The sequence below is a fragment of the Hippocampus bargibanti genome, linkage group LG05, assembly GCF_051943395.1.
Source record: "Hippocampus bargibanti isolate YZ-2025 linkage group LG05, ASM5194339v1, whole genome shotgun sequence".
NCBI classification, from domain to species: Eukaryota; Metazoa; Chordata; class Actinopteri; order Syngnathiformes; family Syngnathidae; genus Hippocampus; species Hippocampus bargibanti.
Window position 1 is genome coordinate 29,541,342 of NC_142738.1, and position 23,926 is coordinate 29,565,267.

The window sequence follows — 23,926 nt, forward strand, 5'->3', positions numbered from 1 at the left end:
TCTTCAAAGTACTCTTTCCATCTTGCCATCACACTACTGGCACCTGTTAATACATTGCCATTAATCCTTAATCACCTGAACCTGCTGCAGGTCCTTACCATCTTTGTCTCTCTGTCTTGCCAGCCTGTAAAGATCAGTCTCACCTTCCTTGCTGTTTTTTTTTTTTTTTTTTATTATTTTTTACTTTTTCATCGCTCCTGTGAACGGGGAATCCACGCGCACGCGGAATCCCATTGTTTACAGTCGAGACCAGCTACTAGCGTGGCGGGCTAATAGCGGACTAGCGGCCGCCGCACCAGACATCCCCGATGAATTGAAGAGGAGGAAACGAGGATGTCGGGCCGGGAAAGATCGCCGCAAAAGAACGAGGAAATACCGACACGTTCTCCCGTCCGTCATCATGGGGAACGTGAGATCGCTCCCAAATAAAATGGACGAGCTGGCGGCGCTAACGCGACATCAGAGGGAGTACCGGGAAGCCAGCTTGCTACTCGTCACGGAGACATGGCTTTCGGCAATCACTCCGGACGCCCACGCAGAGTTGGAGGGCTTCCAACTCGTACGAGCGGACAGAAATGAAGGCAGCGGTAAGCAGAAAGGAGGGCCCCACTCGCCCCCCTTACCACCACCACCCCACTCCTACTCTGAACGCAAGGACCGCACGCCACAACAGTCCCAAAATAAACGGAGTGACAGCAGTGGCCAAGTGGAAACGCAGCGTTTCAGGTCTCCGCCACCCCCCCGCTGCTGGAGGTTATGGATACTAGTGATGGGAATTCCTGCTCTTTTCAGAGAGCCGGTTCTTTTGGCTCGGGTCACTAAAAAGATCCGGCTCTTTTGGCTCCCAAATGGCTCCTCAGTTTGTTTATTTTTTTGTTGATAAATTAACTAACAAAAATCATGTAAAATTCTGTGAAAACAAATGACTTATGACCATCGCGGATTTTTTTTTTCAACGGAAAAAAAACGTTTTTGTTTTTTTTTTATTAATGGCATGCAAATGTGCAAACAAACAAAGTAAAAGAAACAACACTGCAAACAAAGCAGAATAAAATCAAACACACTGGCTTTGAAAAGGTCATGGAGCATTCTGCTTCTAGAAATCGGGCCATGTCGGTTTATAAAAATATTCTTACTAAAAACAAAAAAGAGTGCCAACAACTACCGATAACATTCTTCTCTCGGAGAGAAGAACATTGTTATCTTGTTTGATTCTGCAGTACCATAATATGTTATGTGACGTGTAAACAACATTAAAAAAATGTAATGTAACCTGATGTCATTTCAGAAAGCTAGCTAGCTAATAGGTAGACAGCTAGGTATCCGTATAACTAATAGATAGCCACCTCTATAGCTAGCGAGCCAGCCAGATAGCAAATAGATTGCCAGCTAGGTAGCTAGCTAGATAGCCAGCTGGTTGGTAATCATAATAACCATGTTATGTGACGTGCAAACACAACATTAAAAAAATGTAATCTGATGACATTTCAGAAAGCTCGATAGCTAATAGATAGACAGCTAGTAAGGTAGCCGTATAACTAATAGATAGCCAGAGAGATAGCTAGCGAGCCAGGCAGATAGCTAATAGATAGCAAATAGATAGCCAGCTAGGTAGTATAAATGACATGTATTCTGATTATTAATAATAATAATAATCAGAATAACCATAATATGTTATGTGACGAATAACACATTAAAAAACTGTAACGTAACCTGATGTCATTTCAGAAAGCTAGCTAGCTAATAGCTAGCTAGGTAGCTGTATAAATAGCCAGCTAGATAGCTAGCAAGCCAGCCAGATAGCTAAAAGACAGCAAATAGATAGGCAGCTCTGTAGCTAGCCAGCTGGGTAGTAATCACCTTCTTCTTTTCCTTTAGGCTTTTCCCTTCAGGGGTCGCCACAGCGAATCAATGTCCTCCATCTATCCCGGTTTTGTGCATCCTCTTCTCTCACACCAGCTACCTTCATGTCCTCTTTGACCACATCCATAAACCTCCTCTTCGGTCTTCCTCTCGGTCTCCTGCCTGGCAGTTCAAGATTCAGCATCCTTCTCCCGATATAGTCACTCTCTCTTCTCTGGACATGTCCAAACCATCTCAGTCTGGCCTCTCTGACTTTCTCTCCAAAACCTCTAATATGAGTTATCCCTCTAATGTACTCATTCCTGATCCTATCCAACCTGGTCACTCCCAAAGAAAACCTCAACATCTTCAGCTTTGCTACCTCCAGCTCTGCTTCCTGTCTTTTCTTTAATGTCTCCAGTCCAAACATCATGCCTGGTCTCACCACCGTTTTATACACTTTTCCTTTCATCCTAGCTGAAACCCTTCTATCACACATCACACCTGACATTTTTCTCCAGCCGCTCCAGCCTGCCTGGACACGCTTCTTCACCTCTTTTCCACACTCTCCTTCGCTCTGGACAGTTGACCCCAAGTACTTAAAATCCTCCACCTTCTTTATCTCTTCTCCCTGTAGCATCACTCTTGCACTTGGATCCCTCTCATTCACACACATATATTCCGTCTTGCTGCGATTGATCTTCATTCCTCTCCTTTCTAGGGCATATCTCCACATCTCTAGTTTCTCCGCCACCTGTTCCCTGTTCTCGCTACAGATCACAATGTCATCTGCAAACATCATGGTCCAAGGAAACTCTTGTCTAACATCGTCTGTCAGCCTGTCCATCACCATAGCAAACAAGAAGGGGCTCAGAGCTGACCCCTGGTGGAGTCCCACCTCCACCTTAAATTCCTCAGACATACCGACAGCGCACCTCACAACTGTCTTACAGTCATGACACATGTCTTGCACCGCTCTGACATACTTTTCTGTCACTCCAGACTTCCTCATGCAATACCACAGCTCTTCTCTGGGCACCCTGTCGTACGCTTTCTCCAGATCTACAAAGACACAATGCAATTCCTTCTGTACTTCTCTATCAGCATTCTTAAAGCAAACACTGCATCTGTCGTACTCTTTTTGGCATGAAGCCATACTACTGCTCACAAATGTTCACGTCTGCTCTTAGTCTAGCTTCAATTACTATCTCCCAGAGTTTCATTGTATGGCTCATCAACTTTATTCCTCTGTACTTAGTACAACTCTGCATCTCCTTTGTTCTTAAAAATGGGCACGAGTACACTTCGTCTCCATTCTTCAGGCATCTGTTCACCATCTAAGATCTTGTTGAATAACCCAGTCAGGAACACCACCGCCACCTCTCCAAGACACTTCCATACCTCAATTGGTAAATCATCAGGCCCGAGTTCCTTTCCCCCCTTCATCCTCTTCAGCGCCCTCCTCACTTCATCCTTGCTAATGTTTGCTACGTCTTGGTCCACAACAGTTACGTCTTCTACTCTTTGTTCCTTCTCATTTTCCTCATTCATCAATTCTTCAAAGTACTCTTTCCATCTTGCCATCACACTACTGGCACCTGTTAATACATTGCCATTAATCCTTAATCACCTGAACCTGCTGCAGGTCCTTACCATCTTTGTCTCTCTGTCTTGCCAGCCTGTAAAGATCAGTCTCACCTTCCTTGCTGTCCAGCCGAGCATACAAGTCATCATAGGCCTCTTGTTTGGCCTTTGCCACCTTTACTTTAACCGTGCGCTGCATCTCCTTGTATTGCTGTCTACTCTCGTCAATCCTCTCAGTGTCCCACGTCTTCTTTGCTAACCTCTTTCTCTGTATACACTCCTGCACCTCCCCATTCCACCACCAAGTCTCCTTATCTACCTTTCTTCCACTCGATACACCAAGTACTTTCCGACCTGTGTCTCTGATTATGTTCGCTGTAGTTTGCCAGTCACCTGGAAGGACCTCTTGCCCACCCAGTGCTTGTCTTACCTCCTTTCTAAATGTCATGCAACACTTCCTTTTTCAACTTCCATCATTTTGTCCTCACTTCAGCCTTTGGTTTCTTCATCTTCTGGGTAGTAATCATAATAATCATAATAACCATAATGTTATGTGACCTGTAAACACAACATAAAGAAAAATGTAACGTAACCTGATGTCATTTCAGAAAGCTAGCTATCTAAGAGATAGCTAATAGATAGACAGCTAGCTAGGTAGCCTTACAACTAATAGATAGCCAGCTCGATAGCGATTCAGCCAGATAGCTAATAGATAGGAAATAGATAGCCAGCTGGGTAGTATAAATGAAATGTAATATTATGATTATTAAAAATTGTAATAACCATGATATGTTACGGGTGGCCCCGTAGTCAAGTGGTTAGCACGCCGGCTTCACAGTGCAGAGGTTGCCGGTTCGCGTCCCGCTCCGGCCTCCCTGCTTGCAGTTTGCGTGTTCTCCCCGGGCCCGCGTGGGATTTCTCCGGGTCCTCCGGTTTTCCTCCCACATTCCAAAAACATCCATGACACTCCAAATAGTCCCTCAGTGTGAGTGTGACTGTTTTACGTCTTTGTGTGCCCTGGGATTGGCTGGAAACCAATTCAGGGTGTCCCCTGCCTCGTGTCCGAAGACAGCTGGGCTAGGCTCCAGCACCCCCCGTGACCCTAATGAGGAATAAGCGGTACGGAAAATGGATGGATGTTATGTGTCAACACAACATTAAAAGAATGTAATGTTAACCCAATGTCATTTCAGGTTACTGGAAGTTACCTTCTGGATTGAGTCACTTAAAGGACAACCGACACCATTTTTTTTGTTTCCTAACTGACATCAGAAAATCGTTTTATAGCATCTAAAGCTGATATTTTTAGTAAAATGCAAAACACCAATAAAAATGAGTTAAAGTGTCCCAAAACTACTTCAAAATGTCCTCAGAAAGTTTCAGTTTCAGGAGGTCCCGCCCCCCCTTGTTCGTGACGTCACGCCAGGACCTCTTGAATTGCTCGAGAATCAAAACAATGGCTTCAGATTTGGAGAAGATGCTTTCTTGTTACTCATCCAATTATGAATATGATTCAAATAGTTCTGAAATGTTTGCAATCGATTAAAGAAGTCCTTCCGGATCATTTTTAGGCGTTTGGACTCCAATGTAGCGTCCCAGAAAATGCACAAGATGACGCCCAAGCTCTGTTGGAAATGGGCTGATTTGTCTGCTGGGATTTTTTTGTCAACTAGTATCAAATAGTAGTCTTGGTGCAACACACAACGATTCACCATCACGTTATTTATGTGTTTTACTTCTAATTTCGCCATCAACACGGATCAACACAAAGTTTTCAGACCACACAAAGTACCCAAAATGCATTGTGTGTCCAGACGTGACGTCACGGTAGTCATCGTCACCAACTCAAAAACAAGACTTCCTGAATATTCAGCGCGAATTTTAAAACGTAAAATATAGCTATATATGCCGTGGAATCTTTGTAAAATACGCTCAGTAGAAGTCATTTGAAGTGATTTTACAAATTATGGACACAACTTGTCCGGCGGCGTCGGTTGTCCTTTAAGTTACCGCAGCGGAAAATGTGGCTGAGTGTGCACAGGTGAGGTTTATTTCTGGTCCACTGGCATGTCAAAGAAAAAATGGGGGTGGGGAGTAGGGGAGGGCTGACGCACTTGATGCAGTGGTACTACCGCGCCCCCACGTGGAAGAGTACAAAACTGCTGCCAGAAGGTTCAATCATATTTTGTCGCATCCTCAGAAGAGAAGTTGTGAGAGACAAAATGTTCCCCGAAACGGCAAAAGGGAGACCCTTCAAGAAAAGTGAGAGAGACGGTCCAAAGAAGAGCAGAATGTCTAACAACATCAGGAGATTAAAAGATGAAGGAGGTCGTGACGGGACTGTTTGGGAGATGCAACGTAGTCGGAGAACTCTGGGAAGAGAATGCCGGAGGGAATCACTCCACAATAATAATAATAATCAATTTCATTTCTAAGCGCCTTTCAAAGCTATCAAGGTGAGTTTACAGTCACAGGAGAAGCTTTTCTGTGGGTGAGCTGCGGCAGCCACACGCGCCAATTTTCACTCAACCCTGAAGTAACTCCAATAGATAGAAAGCTAGCTAGCTAATAGATAGTTATTAAATTGCAAATTGGCGTTTTCATGTTTATGTTTGTTAAAGTAATTATAAGTGCCTTGCATGCTGGGTCCGAGTGGACAGTAATTTCATCTGTGCTGTATGTCATGCATATTAGCATATTTGACAATAAAGCTGACTTTGACTTTGACTAGATAGCGAATAGATAGCTAGCTACATAGCTCATAGATAGCAACATGAGCCAGCATTCACTCAACACGGAATAACTCAAATCGACAGAAAGTTAGCTTGATAGCTAATAGATAGCTATTAGATAGCTAATAGATAGCTAGCTAGATCACGAATAGATAGCTAGCTACATAGCTAATAGATAGCAACATGAGCCAGCATTCACTCAACGGAATAACTCAAATCGACAGAAAGTTAGCTTGCTAGCTAATAGATAGCTAATAGATAGCTTGCTAGATAGCCAGCCAGCTCGATAGTTAGTAGATATCTGGCTGGCTGTGTCGCTGGTGGTTGGCTGGCTGTGTCGCTGGTGGCGATATAGCTAGCTCTCTATTAGCTAGGTATCTAGCTTTGTATATATTTGAGTTACTTCCGGTTTGAGTGAACGCTGCCGCTGCTCACCCACGGAAAAAACTTATCCTGTGACTCGTCTGTGTCAGCTCTCAGTCGTACAGGAGTGGTTCATCGATGAAAATGTTCTTCAGCCGTCATCTGTACTTCTTTGAAGGTGTCGGACGTTTCGCTTCTTATCCAAGATGCTTCTGCAGCGAACTTAAGTCTTGCTGGTAGAAAAGGCGTCAAAATATATCAGGAGAGCACTCACAAACTGTGGGCACTCTCAGTGGTCTTTTAACAAATGTCAAAAGGAAAGAATAGGTAATGAAACCAAAAATTCACAAGAAAGAAAAAGGAGAGGAGTAGCAGTACCTTACATTGCAGGGGTGCTTTGGCAACACAAAATTACTAGTTATTTCAAACCGATAAACACATTAAGGCAAAAATTAGTGCATCCAAAAGATAGGCTGCCAAACGAAACACAAAGTAATGTAGTTTATTCAATACATTGTACAAATGAAAATTGTAAAGAGCAATACATTGGGGAGACTCAACAAATTCTCAAAAATAGACTTTATCAACATCGCAGGGATAAACAAGTGGGCCTCAATCGGCAGTACATTTGCACCTAAAAGCTAGCAACCACTCATTTGACGACAACGAGGTTAAAATCTTAGCGAAAAATAATAGATGGTTTGAAAGGGGAGTAAAAGAAGCTATTTTCATAAAGCAGTAAAATCCTTCACTAAACCGCCATGGTGGGGTGAGGTTCAATTGGGATCGTTTGTACAACAGACTGCTTAGGCGACATAGGCTTAGTGATGCTGATGAGGTGATACCAGAGCAAATGGGGCAATCAGTCGTAGTCCTCATACTCAGGCAGGACAATAGAAGTAATCAGTGGAGCCAAAGGGAGTAGTCCTCTGCTCCCCCCCAACCTGAGAGCAGGGACCAATCATACCAGAGTCCGGCACCGCGACGTCTGGACACTAGAGAGATACATAGGGCCGAAACTACCAGCAAGACTTTAGTTAGCTGAAGAAGCATCTTGGATAAGAAGCGAAACGTCCGACACCTTCAAAGAAGTACAGATGACGGCTGAAGAAACACTTTCATCGATTCCATCCTGTGACTGTAAAATGACCTTGAGAGTTTTGAAAGGTGCTTATAAATGAAATGTATTATTGTTATTATTATTATTATAAATAGCCACTAGATAGCCATCAGACAGCTAGCCAGATGGTCAGCCAGACAGCTAATAGATAGCTTAAAAATAGCAAATAGATAGCTCGGTAGCTAGCTACATAACTGAGATTGAATCGAATGTACAGTAAAGTCTCGTTATATCGATATCGGATATATCGATAGTCCCGGTTATATCGATACTATTTCTATGCACGCACGGAGAAAATTACATGCAAACAGTGTCGGATATATCGATAGTCCCGGTTATATCGATATTTTTTTGGACTCCCTTGAATATCGATATAACGAGACTTTACTGTATTTGAGGAAAAAAACCTTTCTGGAGCCCTCAAACACGGTACTGCATTCTACTTGACCTCAGAAGACACATCATCGTTGATCATTCGAAGCAGAGACCAGCAGCACTCGGTTTTTGTATTTTACAAAACAAAGTCTTGTTGGATGTCACAGTGACAATAAGGCGTAGCACAGAAAGGAAATCACAAAGTTTGGGAGGACAACCTGGACAGCAGCTGTCGGACCACGAAGCTTCTTCTTCTTGCTCAAGTGCGAAATCTGTTCCCAAAATAGTCCAAAGACGTCGGCCTGCCTTGGTTCTTGTCCAAACTTGACCCAGCGTCTCCTCCTCCCTTACCCCCTGGGCTGGTATGTCCTTATTGAGGACCAGAAGAAGGAAGACGGGGCACCCCGCCTCTCGCCTGGCGCCGCGGCCAATGCGGAGGCGCGACGGATCGAATGTCGCCACAACAGAAGAACATAATCGGCGCGGCCAGTGCCCAGAAGCTGACAGCCGTTTTCGGGCCAGCGGGGAACCTCCACGCCTCACACTTTGCTCCTTCTACTGCTTAGCTCAGGTAAGGAAAAATCCAAATCCCGTTCCGACGGTCCCTTTGCCCCATTTGCCCATCACCCCCGACGACGGGAGATCCATCGGCAATCGAATCCCATCTGAAAATTCCTTTTGACTCCAACCAACGTCGTGGAGACGTGTTGCAATTCACCATTGCTGGTCCCGGCGCTCCTGTACGATCCGGTTTTTGTCCCACTTCCAAAGCCCCAATCTTGGGCTTTGGCGAGAGGCTGTGATGTCAAGCACTCGAGTCAATTACTACTTGTCCTGCAGGGTGCGGTTGCCGCTTGCGGTCTTGGTCTTCGGGGGTCCCCGAACGTCCCTCTTCCGACACACCCGATTCAGATCAAGGGCTGGCCTTTTGGCTTTTCCAGATCTTCTGGTGTGTAGGAAGAAGGAACGGCGGTAGGCCCCCGAGTTCCCGGAGAACCCGTGGCGTTGGATCCGATTAGGAGCGCTTGGTCTATGGAGCTGGCACTGTTAATTTCCCGGTTGTGTTTTGGACATGAATCTTTGGAGGGTGTCCTCCAATGGCCCACTGGGTGGTTCTCAAAATAGCGTAGGAGTTGGTAGGACATTGTCGTTTCCGAGGAATGATGGTGGACCTGATTTTAAGATTGGTCGGTTTTGAACATAGGCAGTTAGACATCTCTGTAGTCTCTCAGTCGTACAGGGGTGGTCCATCTATGGTCCTCCGTTGTGCGGTTGTGCATTTCAGGACTATGTAACGGGTTTTGGGGCCATGGCTTTTCATGACTCAAGATGTTCCTGACTTCTGATTTCAAGTGTTTCCAAGAAGAACTTCCCACTTGGCATCAGTCCACTGAAAGGTTCTGGTCAAACTTTTGATCCTGGTGTGGTTCTTGAGCTCCAACGGATTCAAGACGGCCACGTGCCCTTTGATTATCATTTTTCGGCTTGTTTGGAAGGCGTCAGTCAATTACGGAGCGGCTCAGGCAAAGTCTTTGTTTGCTTCTTGAGGGATCAACAGCAGATGGCGGCGGTGGTGTCGTTTTTCCCACCTCAGCATTCCGGGGGGTCAGTAGCGTCTATTTACGAAGCTGCAAATGGGCGTGGCACGCCGCCACATGGCGGTGAGATCAACGGTTTAGCGCCGAGACGGACGGCAACAAAATTCTCCACTAAATTTTTATCTTCTCAGGTGTTTTGTCTCATAAACGGCGGGCAAGCTTTAGCATGAGGAGACGTCAGGGTGCTCCTTCAAGCCAGGAATTCAATCCCACCGTGGCGTTCCCGGGAAACCCGAGCCGGTCGGGCAGCTGCCGCTCGGAAATAGGACGTCGCAAGGCGATAATGGGAATAATGCGCGCTTGAGCTGCTCCGCTCATTGGATCAAGTCTTCGCTCTCGTCACTCAACGTGGAGCGCCGATGGCGTGCCGGACGGCCGGCCGAGCGCTTGCGTGACTGTTGCAGGGTCGTCTTTGGATGAGGTCATACGACACCGGATTTTTAGGATACCGTATGATATTAAATGATGACTAATGTGCGGCGGCGACACCTTAGCCTTTGACTGGGCAAACTCTCCAAGACGACATGACGTCATCTTCCGGTTAACGGTTGACAGATTCGACCAAATATAATGAGACGTTGCCATTTTCTACCGTATTGTTTTCTAGATGTTGCTACGATACCATCCAATGCCATCTCGAAGATGCGATATCATGCGCTCCTATTCTGGCCATTTCGCTCACATAGATGCAAGATGATATCACTTGGTATCATTTGGTATGGCTTGGTATCATTTGGTGTAGCTTGGTATAGTTTGGTATCATTCGGTATGTTTTGGTATCACTTGATGTCATTTGGTACAGCTTGGTATCATTTTGTATGGCTTGGTATCTTTTGGTGTAGCTTGGGATCATTTGGTACAGTCTGGTATCACTTAGTATCGTAGCTTGGTATCATTTGTTATAGTTTGGTATCATTTAGTATAGCTTGGTATCATTTGGTATAGCTTGGTATCATTAGGTACAGCTTGGTATCATTTTGTATGGCTTGGTATCATTTGCTGTAGCTTGGGATCATTTGGTATAGTCTGGTATCACTTAGTAACCTTGCTTGGTATCATTTAGTATAGCTTGGTATCATTTGATATAGCTTGGTATCATTTGGTATAGCTTGGCAGTTTTATCGTCTGATACCGTATTTGGGCTAATGTGCTTTGGGCAATGTGTTTCCGGCGAGGTGAATGGCAGAAATGATACGATAGGGCAGGATCTTCAAACTTTATCATTTATCGAATTTCTCATTGGATTGGAACATCGGCAACCGGCGAACTGATACCAACCGCGGGAATTTGATATAATAACTCCATCCAAACAAAATGTCTCATCTGATTATTGAGGGACATTTGTATCGCTACGGCGAAATGTGCTCGATTCCGCTACGATCGCTCATGCAAGCACACCAAAGGCCCTGATACCAGAGGATATTTTAGAAGGCGGTGGGGTATGGTGGCGGCGCTCTGATCTGATTGGATAAACCGTTACCGGGGTGTGGTCATGTCGATACCAAGTTATACTAAACCATACCAAATGATACCAAGCTATACAAAATGAAACCAAGCTGTACCAAATGATACCAAGCTATGTTAAATGATACCAAGTGATACCAAGCCATACCAAATGATACCAAGCTATGTTAAATGATATCAAGTGATACCAAGCCATAACAAATGCTACCAAGGTATGCCAAGTGATACCAAGCCATACCAAATGATACCAAGTGATACCAAGCCATACCAAATATATACCAAGCTATACCAAACGATACCAAGCTACACCAAATGATACCAAGTCATACCAAATGAGACCAAGCTATACCAAATGATACCAAACGATTCAAGCTCAAAGCGATACCATCCAAGACTGGACTGCATATGATATGTATACTGGGGCCTTGGTGGTCAGTTGCTGCCATTCTTGTTGTTGGGTGGCACAGGTGCGCCGTGGGGCCAACTTTGCATCTCCTGGTCTAATTTTAAACCGTGGCCAATTTTTGCAAGCTGGAGACTTTTGCCGTCTTACACCGGTGGAAGCCTACCTTGCACATTTTGATCCTGCTTTTGGGGGATGTACAGGGGGGGCGGAGGGAGTGGGATAGCGTGTTAAATGTGTGGAGGGGGGGGGGGGGGGTCACTTGCGCTTATTTTGAAGCTGAGCTTTAAATAAAGATCAGTGGCGTCAACTCCATCCAAGACGTCTTGGGTGGGAATAGCGTGAGCGCTTGCTCGCCAAAGTGTGGTGAAATCAGTCAATCAGTCAGTCAATCAGACATTCAATCAATCAATCAATCCATCAATCAATCAATCAATGTCACGCGAAGTGCCATGTTGACGTCCGTCTCCATTGTTTGACTTGCAGGTTCGATCGTCCACTTTCAACATGTCCGACACCGAAGACTAGTAAGTAGCTGATCGCGATTTGTGTCTCCTCATTGTTTGTCTTTCGCCGTCCCGTTTTTTTTTCCTTCTCGTCTTTCTATTTATATTATTTGTTTTACCTTCTTTTCCCCTCCCTTTTTTTTGTCCCCTCACGCCTTCTTTTACGTTGTCCCCTGGTGTCTCCCTTTTCTCGGTTTTCTTTTTCGTGTGACCCCTTTAGTCTTCTGTTTACTGATCTTGTCTTCTTGTCCCCCCCAGCGATCAGACGGAGGGTAAGTGCTAGCGATCCCAACGTGCACCTGATTTCCTGCCATCGTCAACGATTCCGCCGGTGTACCTGCATTGTTCAACTCATGTTTTTGTTGTTGTTTTTGCAAATGTCCTTCTGTTCCTTCTCTTTCTCGGATCGTCATGAAGAGTACGATGGTAAGACCATCTGGCTACCCCCCCTACCACCTCGCTAACGTTTTCCATTTGATGACTTTGTTTTGAGAAACTAGCTTTGAGCGAGCTAGCTAGCTCAGGCGCTAGCTAAGTCACTCGGTAGCTAGCTCGTCACTAATTAGCTAGGGCGCTAGCTAGCTCGTTCGATAGATGAGCATGAAATTTCACAAATTTGATTTGGTTTGCCGGGCGCAGCTTGGGCGCTAGCTAGCTTGGTCGGTAGCTATCTCAGACGCTAGCTAATTAGCTCGGTAGCTAGCTCAGTTGCTAATTAGTTAGGGCGCTAGCTAACTAGCTCAGTCGCACACTAGCTCACTCGCTAGCTAGCTTGGTAGCTAGCTCGCTCGATAGATGAGCATGGAATTTCACAAATTTGATTTGGTTTGCCGGGCGCAGCTCGGGCGCTAGCTAGCTCGAGCGCTAGCTTCATAGCTAGCTCGCTCGATAGATGAGCTGAAATTTCACAAATTTGATTTGGTTTGCCGGGCGCAGCTCGGGCACTAGCTAGCTTGGTCATTAGCTAGCTCGAGCGCTAACTAGCTCATTTACTTGTTAGCTAGCTTTGTAGCTAGCTCGCTCGATAGATGAGCATTGAATTGCACAAATTTGATTTGGTTTGCTGGGCGCAGCTGAGGCGCTAGCTCGCTCGAGCGCTAGCTAGCATGTTCACTAACTAGCTAGCTGGCTCGGTTGCTAACTAGCTCGCTAGCTTAGTCGTTAACTAGCTCGCTCGCTAGCTGGCTAGCTAGCTTGGTATTTCCCAAATTTGATTTAGTTTGTCGGACCAAATAAAATGATGTGGCGGGCCAGATTTGGGCACCCGGCCTTGACTTGGACACCTGCGCATTGTTTTGCTTCAAACAAGCTAATACACTAACGACATTTTGCAGTGCCGATGTCGCTAACCACGCTAACGGCGGCGTCGCTCGCTTCAAAGACGATTTGAACGTCCATCGTGAGCGCTAAACGGATGCTAGCTTTTAAGCCCTTGAGCTCAAGTTTTGCTTGTGGAAACTCGCCGCGCCTCGCGCGCTAATTCTAACATTTTATTTTTCTATTCTGCTTTTTTTCTGGATGCTTGCAGAGGTCTTGGAAGAGGAAGGTATGTTCTTTCTCACCATCAAACTCTTTTTTTAATCTACAAGGGAACGTCGCACAATCGTGCCTAAAATCTTTTGAAAGAAGTAGGAAAGAAAAACAAAAAAAGGGGGTGAAGAAATATGAAACGCTGGTCAGCAACATGACGGCCGCCCGATGGGAGGAGGACCCATGTAATCGATCACATGACCTCGCCCCTCTTGTCCACAGAGAAGACGACAACGACGAGTTTGGAGTCAAGCCAACCAGAAATCTACATTTTTCGTTAGCGGTTGACCGTTAGCGACACTTAAGCGACGTGGACTGTGACAATCTTCTTCTGTCTTTTCCCCCTTGAAGCGCCAGTCGTGAACGACTAATTTGAGTCTTGAATACGTTTGATTTCTAACGCCATTAAATGTGCTTGTTTCCCCCCCCCCAACTGCCGCCGCCGCCATTTTGACTCGGGCAGAAGAGAAGCCAAAGTTCAAGTAAGTAGCACGACGGGGCCTTCAGGTCATAACAGAAGTTTCTAAGCCGACGTTCTCGTTCCGTTCCAGGATGAGCGCCCCAAAAATCCCAGACGGCGAGAAAGTCGACTTTGACGTAAGTAGCCTCCACAGGGAAGGTGGTCTCCAGCCCCCCCCCCATCGCCTCCACGTATGACATCTAGAGCGCACAACAAATGAATGAATGACTAGTTTTCAAATTTAAAGTCCACAATCTACCTAGCGACCGAGCTAGCGAATACCCAAGCTATCTACCGACCGAGTTAGCTAGCGCCCAAGCTAATTTCTCAAAACAAAGTCACCCATTTAAAATCCTGACTGTTTTGGTGGTTGACATGCGACAATTCGACATTTGGGTTCGGGCTTTCGCAAGCGTCATAGAATTTCACAAGTTTGATTTGCTTTCACACATTTTTGAAATGTTTGAAATTCCATGCTGACGAGCTAGCTAATTAGTGAGTTCGATCCCTAGCTACCTTAGTCGCTAGCTAAATAGCTAGATAGATAGATGAGCATGGAATGACAAAATCACTAGCTAGCTAGCTAGATAGATAGATAGATAGATAGATAGATAGATAGATAGATAGATAGATAAGCATGGAATTGCAAAAACACTAGCTAGCTTGATTGCTAGCTAGCCTGATCGTTCGCTCGCTCGATTGCTAGCTAGCTCGATCACTAGCTACCTAGCTTGATAGGTGAGCATGGAATTTCACAAGTATGATTTGCTTTTGCAAATCTTTGACATTTTTGAAATTCCATGCTCACTTGCTAGCTAGCCAGTTCGATTGCTAGCTACCTCAATCGCTTGCTAGCTAGTTTGACAGATGAGCATGGAATTCCAAAATCACAAACTAGCTAGCTCGATAGATGAGCATGGAATTTCACAAGTTTGAGTTGGTTTCGCAAATGTTTGACATTTTTGAAATTCCATGCTCGCTTGCTAGCTAGCTATCAAGTTCGATCGCTAGCTACCTCAATCGCTAGCTAAATAGCTAGATAGATAGATGAGCATGGAATGACAAAATCACTAGCTAGCTAGATAGATAGATAAGCATGAAATTCCAAAATCACTAGCTAGCTTGATTGCTAGCTAGCTTGATTGCTAGCTAGCCTGATTGCTAGCTCGCTCGATTGCTATCTAGCTCGATCGCTAGCTAGCTAGCTCAATAGGTGAGCATGGAATTTCACAAGTATGATTTGCTTTTGCAAATCTTTGACATTTTTGAAATTCCATGCTCACTTGCTAGCTAGCCAGTTCGATTGCTAGCTACCTCAATCGCTTGCTAGCTAGTTTGACAGATGAGCATGGAATTCCAAAATCACAAACTAGCTAGCTCGATAGATGAGCATGGAATTTCACAAGTTTGAGTTGGTTTCGCAAATGTTTGACATTTTTGAAATTCCATGCTCGCTTGCTAGCTAGCTATCAAGTTCGATCGCTAGCTACCTCAATCGCTAGCTAAATAGCTAGATAGATAGATGAGCATGGAATGACAAAATCACTAGCTAGCTAGATAGATAGATAAGCATGAAATTCCAAAATCACTAGCTAGCTTGATTGCTAGCTAGCCTGATCGCTAGCTCACTCGATTGCTATCTAGCTCGATCGCTAGCTAGCTAGCTCGATCGCTAGCTAGCTAGCTCGATAAATGAGCATGGAATTTCACAAGTATGATTTGCTTTTGCAAATCTTTGACATTTTTGAAATTCCATGCTCACTTGCTTGCTAGCCAGTTCGATTGCTAGCTACCTCAATCGCTTGCTAGCTAGTTTGACAGATGAGCATGGAATTCCAAAATCACAAACTAGCTAGCTCGATAGATGAGCATGGAATTTCACAAGTTTGAGTTGGTTTCGCAAATGTTTGACATTTTTGAAATTCCATGCTCACTTGCTAGCTAGCTATCAAGTTCGATCGCTAGCTACCTCAATCGCTAGCTAAATAGCTAGATAGATAGATGAGCATGGAATGACAAAATCACTAGCTAGCTAGATAGATAAGCATGAAATTCCAAAATCACTAGCTAGCTTGATTGCTAGCTAGCCTGATCGCTAGCTCGCTCGATTGCTATCTAGCTCGATCGCTAGCTAGCTAGCTCAATAGGTGAGCATGGAATTTCACAAGTATGATTTGCTTTTGCAAATCTTTGACATTTTTGAAATTCCATGCTCACTTGCTTAGCTAGCCAGTTCGATTGCTAGCTACCTCAATCGCTTGCTAGCTAGTTTGACAGATAAGCATGGAATTCCAAAATCACAAACTAGCTAGCTCGATAGATGAGCATGGAATTTCACAAGTTTGAGTTGGTTTCGCAAATGTTTGACATTTTTGAAATTCCATGCTCGCTTGCTAGCTAGCTAGCAAGTTCGATCGCTAGCTACCTCAATCGTTAGCTAAATAGCTAGATAGATAGATGAGCATGGAATGACAAAATCACTAGCTAGATAGATAGATAGATAGATAGATAGATAGATAGATAGATAGATAGATAGATAGATAGATAAGCATGAAATTCCAAAATCACTAGCTAGCTTGATTGCTAGCTAGCCTGATCGCTAGCTCGCTCGATTGCTATCTAGCTCGATCGCTAGCTAGCTAGCTCGATAGATGAGCATGGAATTTCACAAGTATGATTTGCTTTTGCAAATCTTTGACATTTTTGAAATTCCATGCTCACTTGCTTGCTAGCCAGTTCGATTGCTAGCTACCTCAATCGCTTGCTAGTTAGCTTGACAGATGAGCATGCAATTCCAAAATGACAAACTAGCTAGCTCGATAGATGAGCATGGAATTTCACAAGTTTGATTTGGTTTCGCAAATGTTTGACATTTTTGAAATTCCATGCTCGCTTGCTAGCTCGCTAGCAAGTTCGATCGCTCGCTACTTCAATCGCTAGCTAGCTAGATAAATGAGCATGGAATTACAAAATCACTATCGAGCTATCTTAATTGCTAGCTAGCTCAATCGCTTGCTAAATCCCGAGCTAGCTCAATCGCTAGCTACCTCAATCGTTGAGCATGGGATTCTATTTGAGTTAGATTTGCTTTGGCGGGCCGAATAAAAGGAGGTGGCGGCCCAGATTCTGCCCCCAGGCCTTGACTTTGCCACCTGTGTGTTTAGGACATCCAGAAGAAGCGTCAGAACAAAGACCTGGTGGAGCTGCAGGGCCTGATCGACGCCCACTTTGAGTGCCGCAAGAAGGAGGAGGAGGAGCTGATCGCCCTCAAGGAGCGCATTGTGAATTCTCCGCTTTCACCTTCCTGCACGAGCGTTTATTATTATTCATCTCATCAATAATATGATTGATTTCATGCGTCGTGTGATTGGTTTTCACATTTTCCGCTTCCTGTTTGATCGTGTGTGGCGCTTTTTGTCACCAAGTTCTGCGCTCGATTTCCCCGCAGGAGAAGCGGCGCGCCGAGAGGGCCGAGCAGCAGAGGATCCGTGCCGAGAAGGACAAGGAACGCCAGGCCAGGCGTGAGGTCTGGACACCCCTGAATCTCCCCGCTTGCTGAAAATCCAAGGCCTGATTGCTTTTTACGTACGCAGGAGGAGCGCCGGATCAAAGAGGAGGCGGACGCCAAGAAGAAGGCCGAGGAGGAAGCCAAGAAGAAGTCGGCCCTCTCCAACATGGGATCTAACTACAGCAGCCATCTGCAGAGGGTACGCTTCCCCTTAGCTTCTATCATCCTCAACGTAACCCCGCCCACTTGGCAGGGGGGTGGGGGGCGCTATGATGACAAAATGGCCGTTTCCCGTCCCAATACTTTTGTCGGCATCCGGCTACAAATGGACATGGAGGAATTGCAAATGGCCGCCCTCTCCATTCAATTTGTTCACCACTTAAAATGGAAGCAATGTTGGGGACAAAATACAAAACGTGGAGGAAAAAAAAATGAAAAATACAATCATTGGAATAAAAATTGAAATGAAAAATGTAAACAAATTCACATTTAATAATGTAAATGATTAATGTAAATAATCGACATTGACCCTGCCCCAAAAAAATGTACATTGCAGTTTTAGCGGTGATTTTTTTCCCCCCCGGGTGCAGTTCAATGTCTTGCCTGGTGGGGGTGCAAAAGGGAAGGCAACATGCAAAGCAAGAAATGATTCAATGGATGGATGGATGGACCGATGGAAAGATGGTAGACAGATGGAGTTGTCGAGCTGGCTGACATGCTAGTTAGCTATCTGGCTATCTAGCTGCCTCGCTATCTATTAGCTATTTGGTTAGCTAGCTGGCTGTCTAGCTGGCTGTCTAGCTGGCTATGTTTTAGCTATATATTGATGACCTATGAACTAGCTATCCAGCTGGCTAGCTAGCTATCTATTATTATCTATTGGCTATCTGGTTAGCTAGCTAGCTAGCTATCTATCTATTATTATCTATTGGCTATCTGGTGAGCTAGCTGGCTGTCAAGCTGGCTATGTTTTAGCGATATATTGCCTATCAATTAGCTAGTTATTAGCTATCTAGCTGGCTAGCTAGCTATCTATTAGATATCTGGCTATCTTTTAGCTATATATCGGCTACCAATTAGCTGTCTGACTGGCTATCTATTGGCTATCTTGCTAGCTAGCTGGCTATTTTAGTTATATATTGGCTACTAGCTAACTATTAGCTATTTGGCTATCTAGCTGGCTAGCTAGCTATCTATTAGCTATCTATTGTGGCTAGCTAGCTGGCTGTCAAGCTGGCTATCTTTTAGCTATATACTGGCTACCTATTAGCTAGCTATTAGCTATCTGGCTATCTAGCTGGATAGCTAGCTATCTAATAGCTATCTATTGGCTATCTATGACTGAACAGGCGGATGGACGGACAGATGGAAGGACGGTTAGATGGATGGAAGGACGGACGGACGGACAGATGGATAGAAGCACAACGAGATAAACATTTAGATGGATAAACGTATGATTGGATGGACAAAGGGACAGACGGATGAATATTTAGATGGAGACTTTTTGTGTCCACCAGGCGGACCAGAAGAGAGGAGGAAAGAAAGAGACGGAGCGAGAGAAGAAGAAGAAGATTTTGGCCGCCAGGCGCAAGCAACTCAACATTGACCATCTCAACGAGGACAAGCTCAGGTTTGACCTTCGTTTGACATCGCGTCAGAACGTCAAGATAGACCTCACATCTGTTTCAGGGATATTTTGACGGGGAGGAGGGTTGTTTCTATCGTCTTTGGTTTCATTTATGGAGATACAGTGATACCTCGACTTACGAACGCTGTAGCTCATGTACTTTTCAACCTTACGAATATTAAATTCGTGAGAATGTATGTTGGCACACAAACTAGTTTTCGGCAGATGAATCAAACCACACGGCGCTACGGTGGCTGGCGGACTATTCTTTGAGTGCAGACATTGTTTGTTATCGAGTAGAAGACTTTTGCTATTAATGGACCTAAAAAGACCCCACCACAGGCTAGTGTTCAGCCGAAGAGGACACAAAAGAAAATGACGGTCGAGAAGAAGAAGGAGATCAATGAAAAATACCAACGAGGTGTGCGTTTGTGTACTGTTGATTCTGAAGGCGTCGGTCAGATTTCATACAGCCTGGCGACACAAGATAGCTGAATTCTGATTGGATTAAAAACACTGACCTAAAACTACAACACTGAAACGAGCATAACCAAATGGATATGATATAACATCAAGAAAACAGTATGTAGAATAATTATATATATATATTTAGAAAAAATACTTTTTTAATGAAATTGACTTTTATTATAATTATGATAATGATGTCTGATTATGTTAGGCCGACAGAGAAGGCCTTGCTGGCTCTGACGGCCCACCATATATATACAGTAAAGTCTCGTTATATCGATATCGGATATATCGATAGTCCCGGTTATATCGATACTATTTCTATGCACGCACGGAGAAAATTACATGCAAACAGGGTTGGATATATCGATAGTCCCGGTTATATCGATATTTTTTCGGACTCCCTTGAATATCGATATAACGAGACTTTACTGTATATATATAATATATATATATATACAGTAAAGTCTCGTTATATCGATATTCTCTGGAGTTAGTAAAAAATGTTGATATAACCATACTGTCGATATATTCGTCCTGCGCCGAACTGCATTAACAAGAGCCGCCAAAAGAGGGCATCCAAGGGCCATGTAAGAAACGGAGCTGGCCATGAGCTCGCCATTTTGTGCCTCTTTTTTTTGGTGAGAGATGTTCCCTCAATGTTGCCTCAAAATGGCACATATAATTCTTTAATCGATTGCAAACGTGTATGCTTTCCTCTTCAGAACTATTTGAATCATATTCATTTCATAACTGGATGTGTAACAAGAAAGCATATTATCCGAATGTGAAGCCATTGTTTGGATTCACAAGCAATGCAAGACGTCTTAGCGTTAAGTCATTTTTATTTGCATTTGAATAAAAAGTGACATCGGTTGTCCTTTAATACACAGTATGGAATGTTAATAATTTTCAAAATCATCACGCTTCAGCAGACAAATGACCAATGGCGCGACCGATACAGATTTCGATAATGGTGGTACTGTATAGAAACCCCTAAGCAAATATCGAATTATCTTAAATATCTTTTGTATCGATATAAACATTGCAAAATGGCCGGCGGGAGGTGAAAAAGAGCACCGTAGTAACCGGATTATCTTAAAAAGCACGAATCGTACTAAACGTAACTAATTATACATAAAAAGACTAGAAATGTGCGCGGGAAATGAAACTAGTGTCGTAATAAGCAGTATTATCAATATAAACGATGTCGATATAATGAGACTTTACTGTACAGTGAGACCTCAACTTACGAACTTAATTGGTTCCCAGACAGAGTAAGTGTGTATCTCAAAAAAAAAAATCACATAGGAAACCATTAAAATGGGAATAATCCGTTCCCGGGTTTCCATAAAATATAATTTTTAACTAAATAAGCCTTAAAAGTACACACAACATACCTTATTCTATGTATAATAAATGTACTATTGTATTGTAATGAAAGAAATACACTGCATTGTATCATAAAGTCACAAAGAGAGGCACATTACATGAGGACTGTAATTAAAGAAATAAACTGTGCTGTAAAATAAAGTTTTTTTCAACTTCTTCGATTGCCCGAGACGTCGCTTTGAGAGCACGGAAACACCTTTTGCAACAGACGCACCTTTGATGGCTTCTCTGTTCCGGAGAATGGGAGCAATGGTTGATTTAGCATAGCCGTGCTTGGCCACTAAATCACACAAACACACACCTCGTTCGTGTTTTTCAATTATATCCTTCTTCTCAGCGACGGTGATTTTATTTTGTGTGTTCTTGGGCTGAACACGAGCCTGTGGTGGTTTTTTTTCGGTCCCATCATAGTAAAATTATCAACAAGAAGCTCCAAGTAGGCGATGGACGTGTGCATTCAATGAGAGGTGGTGTGCAATGTAGCTCCGGCTGGAGCGCTGTTCGGTCGTGTGCTTCCGCCAAAGATCACTCCGCCAGCCGTGGTGGGTGTGTATTCTGAAAATAGTGCTTATTATAAGGTTTAATTTTCATAAAATAGAGGTTCTTAAGACAAAAAGTTTGTAAGATAAGGTGTTTGTAAGTTGAGGTCTCACTGTATATCTCATAATGGTTTCTTATGGGAAATAAATGTTTGGAAGACGAACTTGTGGCCTCACACACACTTTCTCGGAACCAATTATGTTTGTGAGCTGGGGTATCTATCACTGTATTCCCGTCCATTTTGTCGGCGTCAACTTGGGATTGTGTGGCAGGGACAAGATCAACGAGTTGTACGAGTGGATGTGTCAGCTGGAGTCGGAGAAATTCGACCACACCGAGAGGCTCAAGAGGCAAAAGTACGAGGTGGGTGCCAACAAACGCTCAACACCGCACATGAACCCCCCCCCCCCCTCTAAAAATAAGAAAAAAATCACATCAGAAGCCATCTTTGCCCCACCGACAGGTCACCACCCTGCGCAAGAGAGTGGAAGAGCTCAGCAAGTTGTAAGTAATGCAATTGTTTGTATGCTATTTCAAAAAAATACGCATTGAATTGGATTGTTAGCGTGACGTAACTGCAGCGCCGACGCTGGCCAGGAGGGCACATTACACCATCTGGCCAAAATCAGTGTTTTTTTCAGTGTTCACTCAACCCAGAATTAATTAAAATAGATAGAAAGCTAGCTAGCTAACAGATAGCTAATAGATAGCCAGTTAGCAAACTAGATAGATAGCAATATAGCTTAATAAATAGCCAGCTAGCTAATAGATAGCAAATTTAAAAACAGACTAACAATTCAAAGGCAAACAAAATGTGTATAAATCCGTGTGTGTGTATTATTACGAATGATACATTTTATTTTACGATACAATACGATTGATGTTTATTTTTTCAAATGTTTTTCATCTATTTAACTCATTGACTGCCAGACGATGTGCCAAAATGTGTCCATTCCAGTGCCAGGGTTTTTGTCATTATCACTCCAATTCCTGGACCCACAGAATATTGACTTTTAGGACGACATAAACATTCAATGCAGCGTAAGAAACCTTAGACTCTCTTCTTTCATCAGAAGAAAAAAAAAGAGTTAATTCCTAAATGATATGGGTCTGGAGTTATCTGAGCATGAAGTGGGGGCAGATGCAATATTGATATAGCGCTTGAACAACAGCTGAAGCTGGACCAAAGCACTAACATAAAAAAAGGCAAATGCTGTCCCATTGTGGAAAGGAAAAAAAAAAAACATTACCAGAGGTTTGACCAGCGCTTTCTTGGCACCCAAGCATAAAAACACAAAACCTGAACAAATTCGAGGAATAGCGCTCTACGTCATATTTTCAATTCCCAAATCAATTTGTGAATGGCAGTGAAGGAGTTAATTGTGAATTTTGTATCCTAGCTTGTTTGTTTTTATCAACTAGCTCCAAAATGATTAGCCAAATCCCACATTTAGCTTCCTGCTTCTATCCAAAAGGTGTAGCAAAGACATAACTGAGCGAATGACCGTATACTAATCATGCTAATTACGCTAATCATCATGCTAACGTTTTGATGACTCATTCAAAAGGGAAGTAAAACAAAAAAACAAATCAACGTTTCATGAGATTCAAGCACAAATCTCTGTCGTTGACATGCTAACGTTTTGCTAGCACGACGGTGGCCAACCCGCGGTCCCACGCAAACAAACGTGGCTTTTTTTTGTGTCCGTTCTACAGCAGCAAGAAGGGAGCCGCCGCCCGCCGCAGGAAGTAGACACCGCCGTCAACAACTCGCCGAGAAAGCGCGCCGGCGTCGTCGGACCTCTTCGCTCTCTCGGCTGTTTGAGTATTTTTGTAAATAAAGTTTGGACTCATCAAGATGACATTTTTGGGCTTTTCTTGTCATTTCTTTGATGCTAACAACAATTCAGATGTTTTTTTTTTTTTTTTATCCGCCGGCGATCTTCGGGGTGGGGGGGCAAAGAAGCTTTCAAAACAACGCGTTGCTGACAAATGTGCAATCCGAATCCCTCGTGGATTAAAAAGCCGCGTGACGGTGTTTACAAGCAGATCAAATTTGACAAACACGACTTGATCATGTTCAACATATTTTCTCATTCGGGCGGATTACATAACCTCAAAAATATGATTGAAATATTTTGGTTAGTCATTTCTGCTTTGGAATGGTTTCAAGGTAAAAAGACGACTTGTTTTTTTGCGCAAAAGACGGCTTACTATATATACATGGTCGTTTTTTGCGCTAAAAATGCCTTGCTATACATCAGGGGTGTCAAAGTCATTTTTTGCCGCGGGCCACATTGTAGTTATGGTTTCCTCTCGAGGGCCGTTATGAATTTGGGGAAGCCATTAGAATGTTTAAATCCCTTCAAATATTACATATAGAGCATACAGCATATTAATGAATGACTCGTTTT

At 43.8% G+C, this 23,926-nt stretch overlaps 2 protein-coding genes and 1 long non-coding RNA gene across 3 annotated transcripts in view; all 3 read left to right on the forward strand.

The window, feature by feature from the left end:
* LOC148898439 (lymphocyte-specific protein 1-like) overlaps positions 1 to 5,797 on the forward strand; it is a 33,390-nt gene extending 27,593 nt beyond the window's left edge. Inside the window, exon 10 of the mRNA XM_088995598.1 lies at positions 4,620 to 5,797. Within this exon, the coding sequence (XP_088851724.1) occupies positions 4,620 to 4,720 (101 nt within the window). The 3' untranslated portion in view covers positions 4,721 to 5,797. The remainder of the gene's footprint in view (positions 1 to 4,619) is intronic.
* Positions 5,798 to 7,932: 2,135 nt separating this feature from the next.
* On the forward strand, positions 7,933 to 12,270 carry LOC148898441 (uncharacterized). The gene is made up of 3 exons (XR_016114938.1): positions 7,933 to 8,587; positions 11,968 to 12,008; positions 12,246 to 12,270. It is a non-coding gene; the product is annotated as an uncharacterized LOC148898441 (long non-coding RNA).
* A 1,245-nt stretch (positions 12,271 to 13,515) lies between these two features.
* Positions 13,516 to 23,374, forward strand: LOC148898442 (troponin T, fast skeletal muscle isoforms-like). The gene is made up of 10 exons (XM_088995601.1): positions 13,516 to 13,533; positions 13,981 to 13,999; positions 14,069 to 14,114; positions 17,142 to 17,258; positions 17,426 to 17,503; positions 17,571 to 17,684; positions 19,003 to 19,115; positions 21,785 to 21,875; positions 21,976 to 22,016; positions 23,229 to 23,374. Exons 3-10 carry the CDS (start codon positions 14,070 to 14,072, stop codon positions 23,263 to 23,265), a joined length of 636 nt encoding a protein of 211 aa, XP_088851727.1. The 5' UTR covers positions 13,516 to 13,533; positions 13,981 to 13,999; position 14,069; the 3' UTR covers positions 23,266 to 23,374.
* Positions 23,375 to 23,926: the final 552 nt, after the last annotated feature.

Coding starts and splice junctions, on each gene's coding strand:
- LOC148898442 (XM_088995601.1), top strand. CDS start 14,070: ATGAGCGCCCCAAAAATCCCAGACGGCGAGAAAGTCGACTTTGAC. Junction 17,685..19,002: donor ACAGCAGCCATCTGCAGAGG/GTACGCTTCCCC, acceptor TGTGTCCACCAG/GCGGACCAGAAGAGAGGAGG. Junction 21,876..21,975: donor TCAAGAGGCAAAAGTACGAG/GTGGGTGCCAAC, acceptor CCCCACCGACAG/GTCACCACCCTGCGCAAGAG.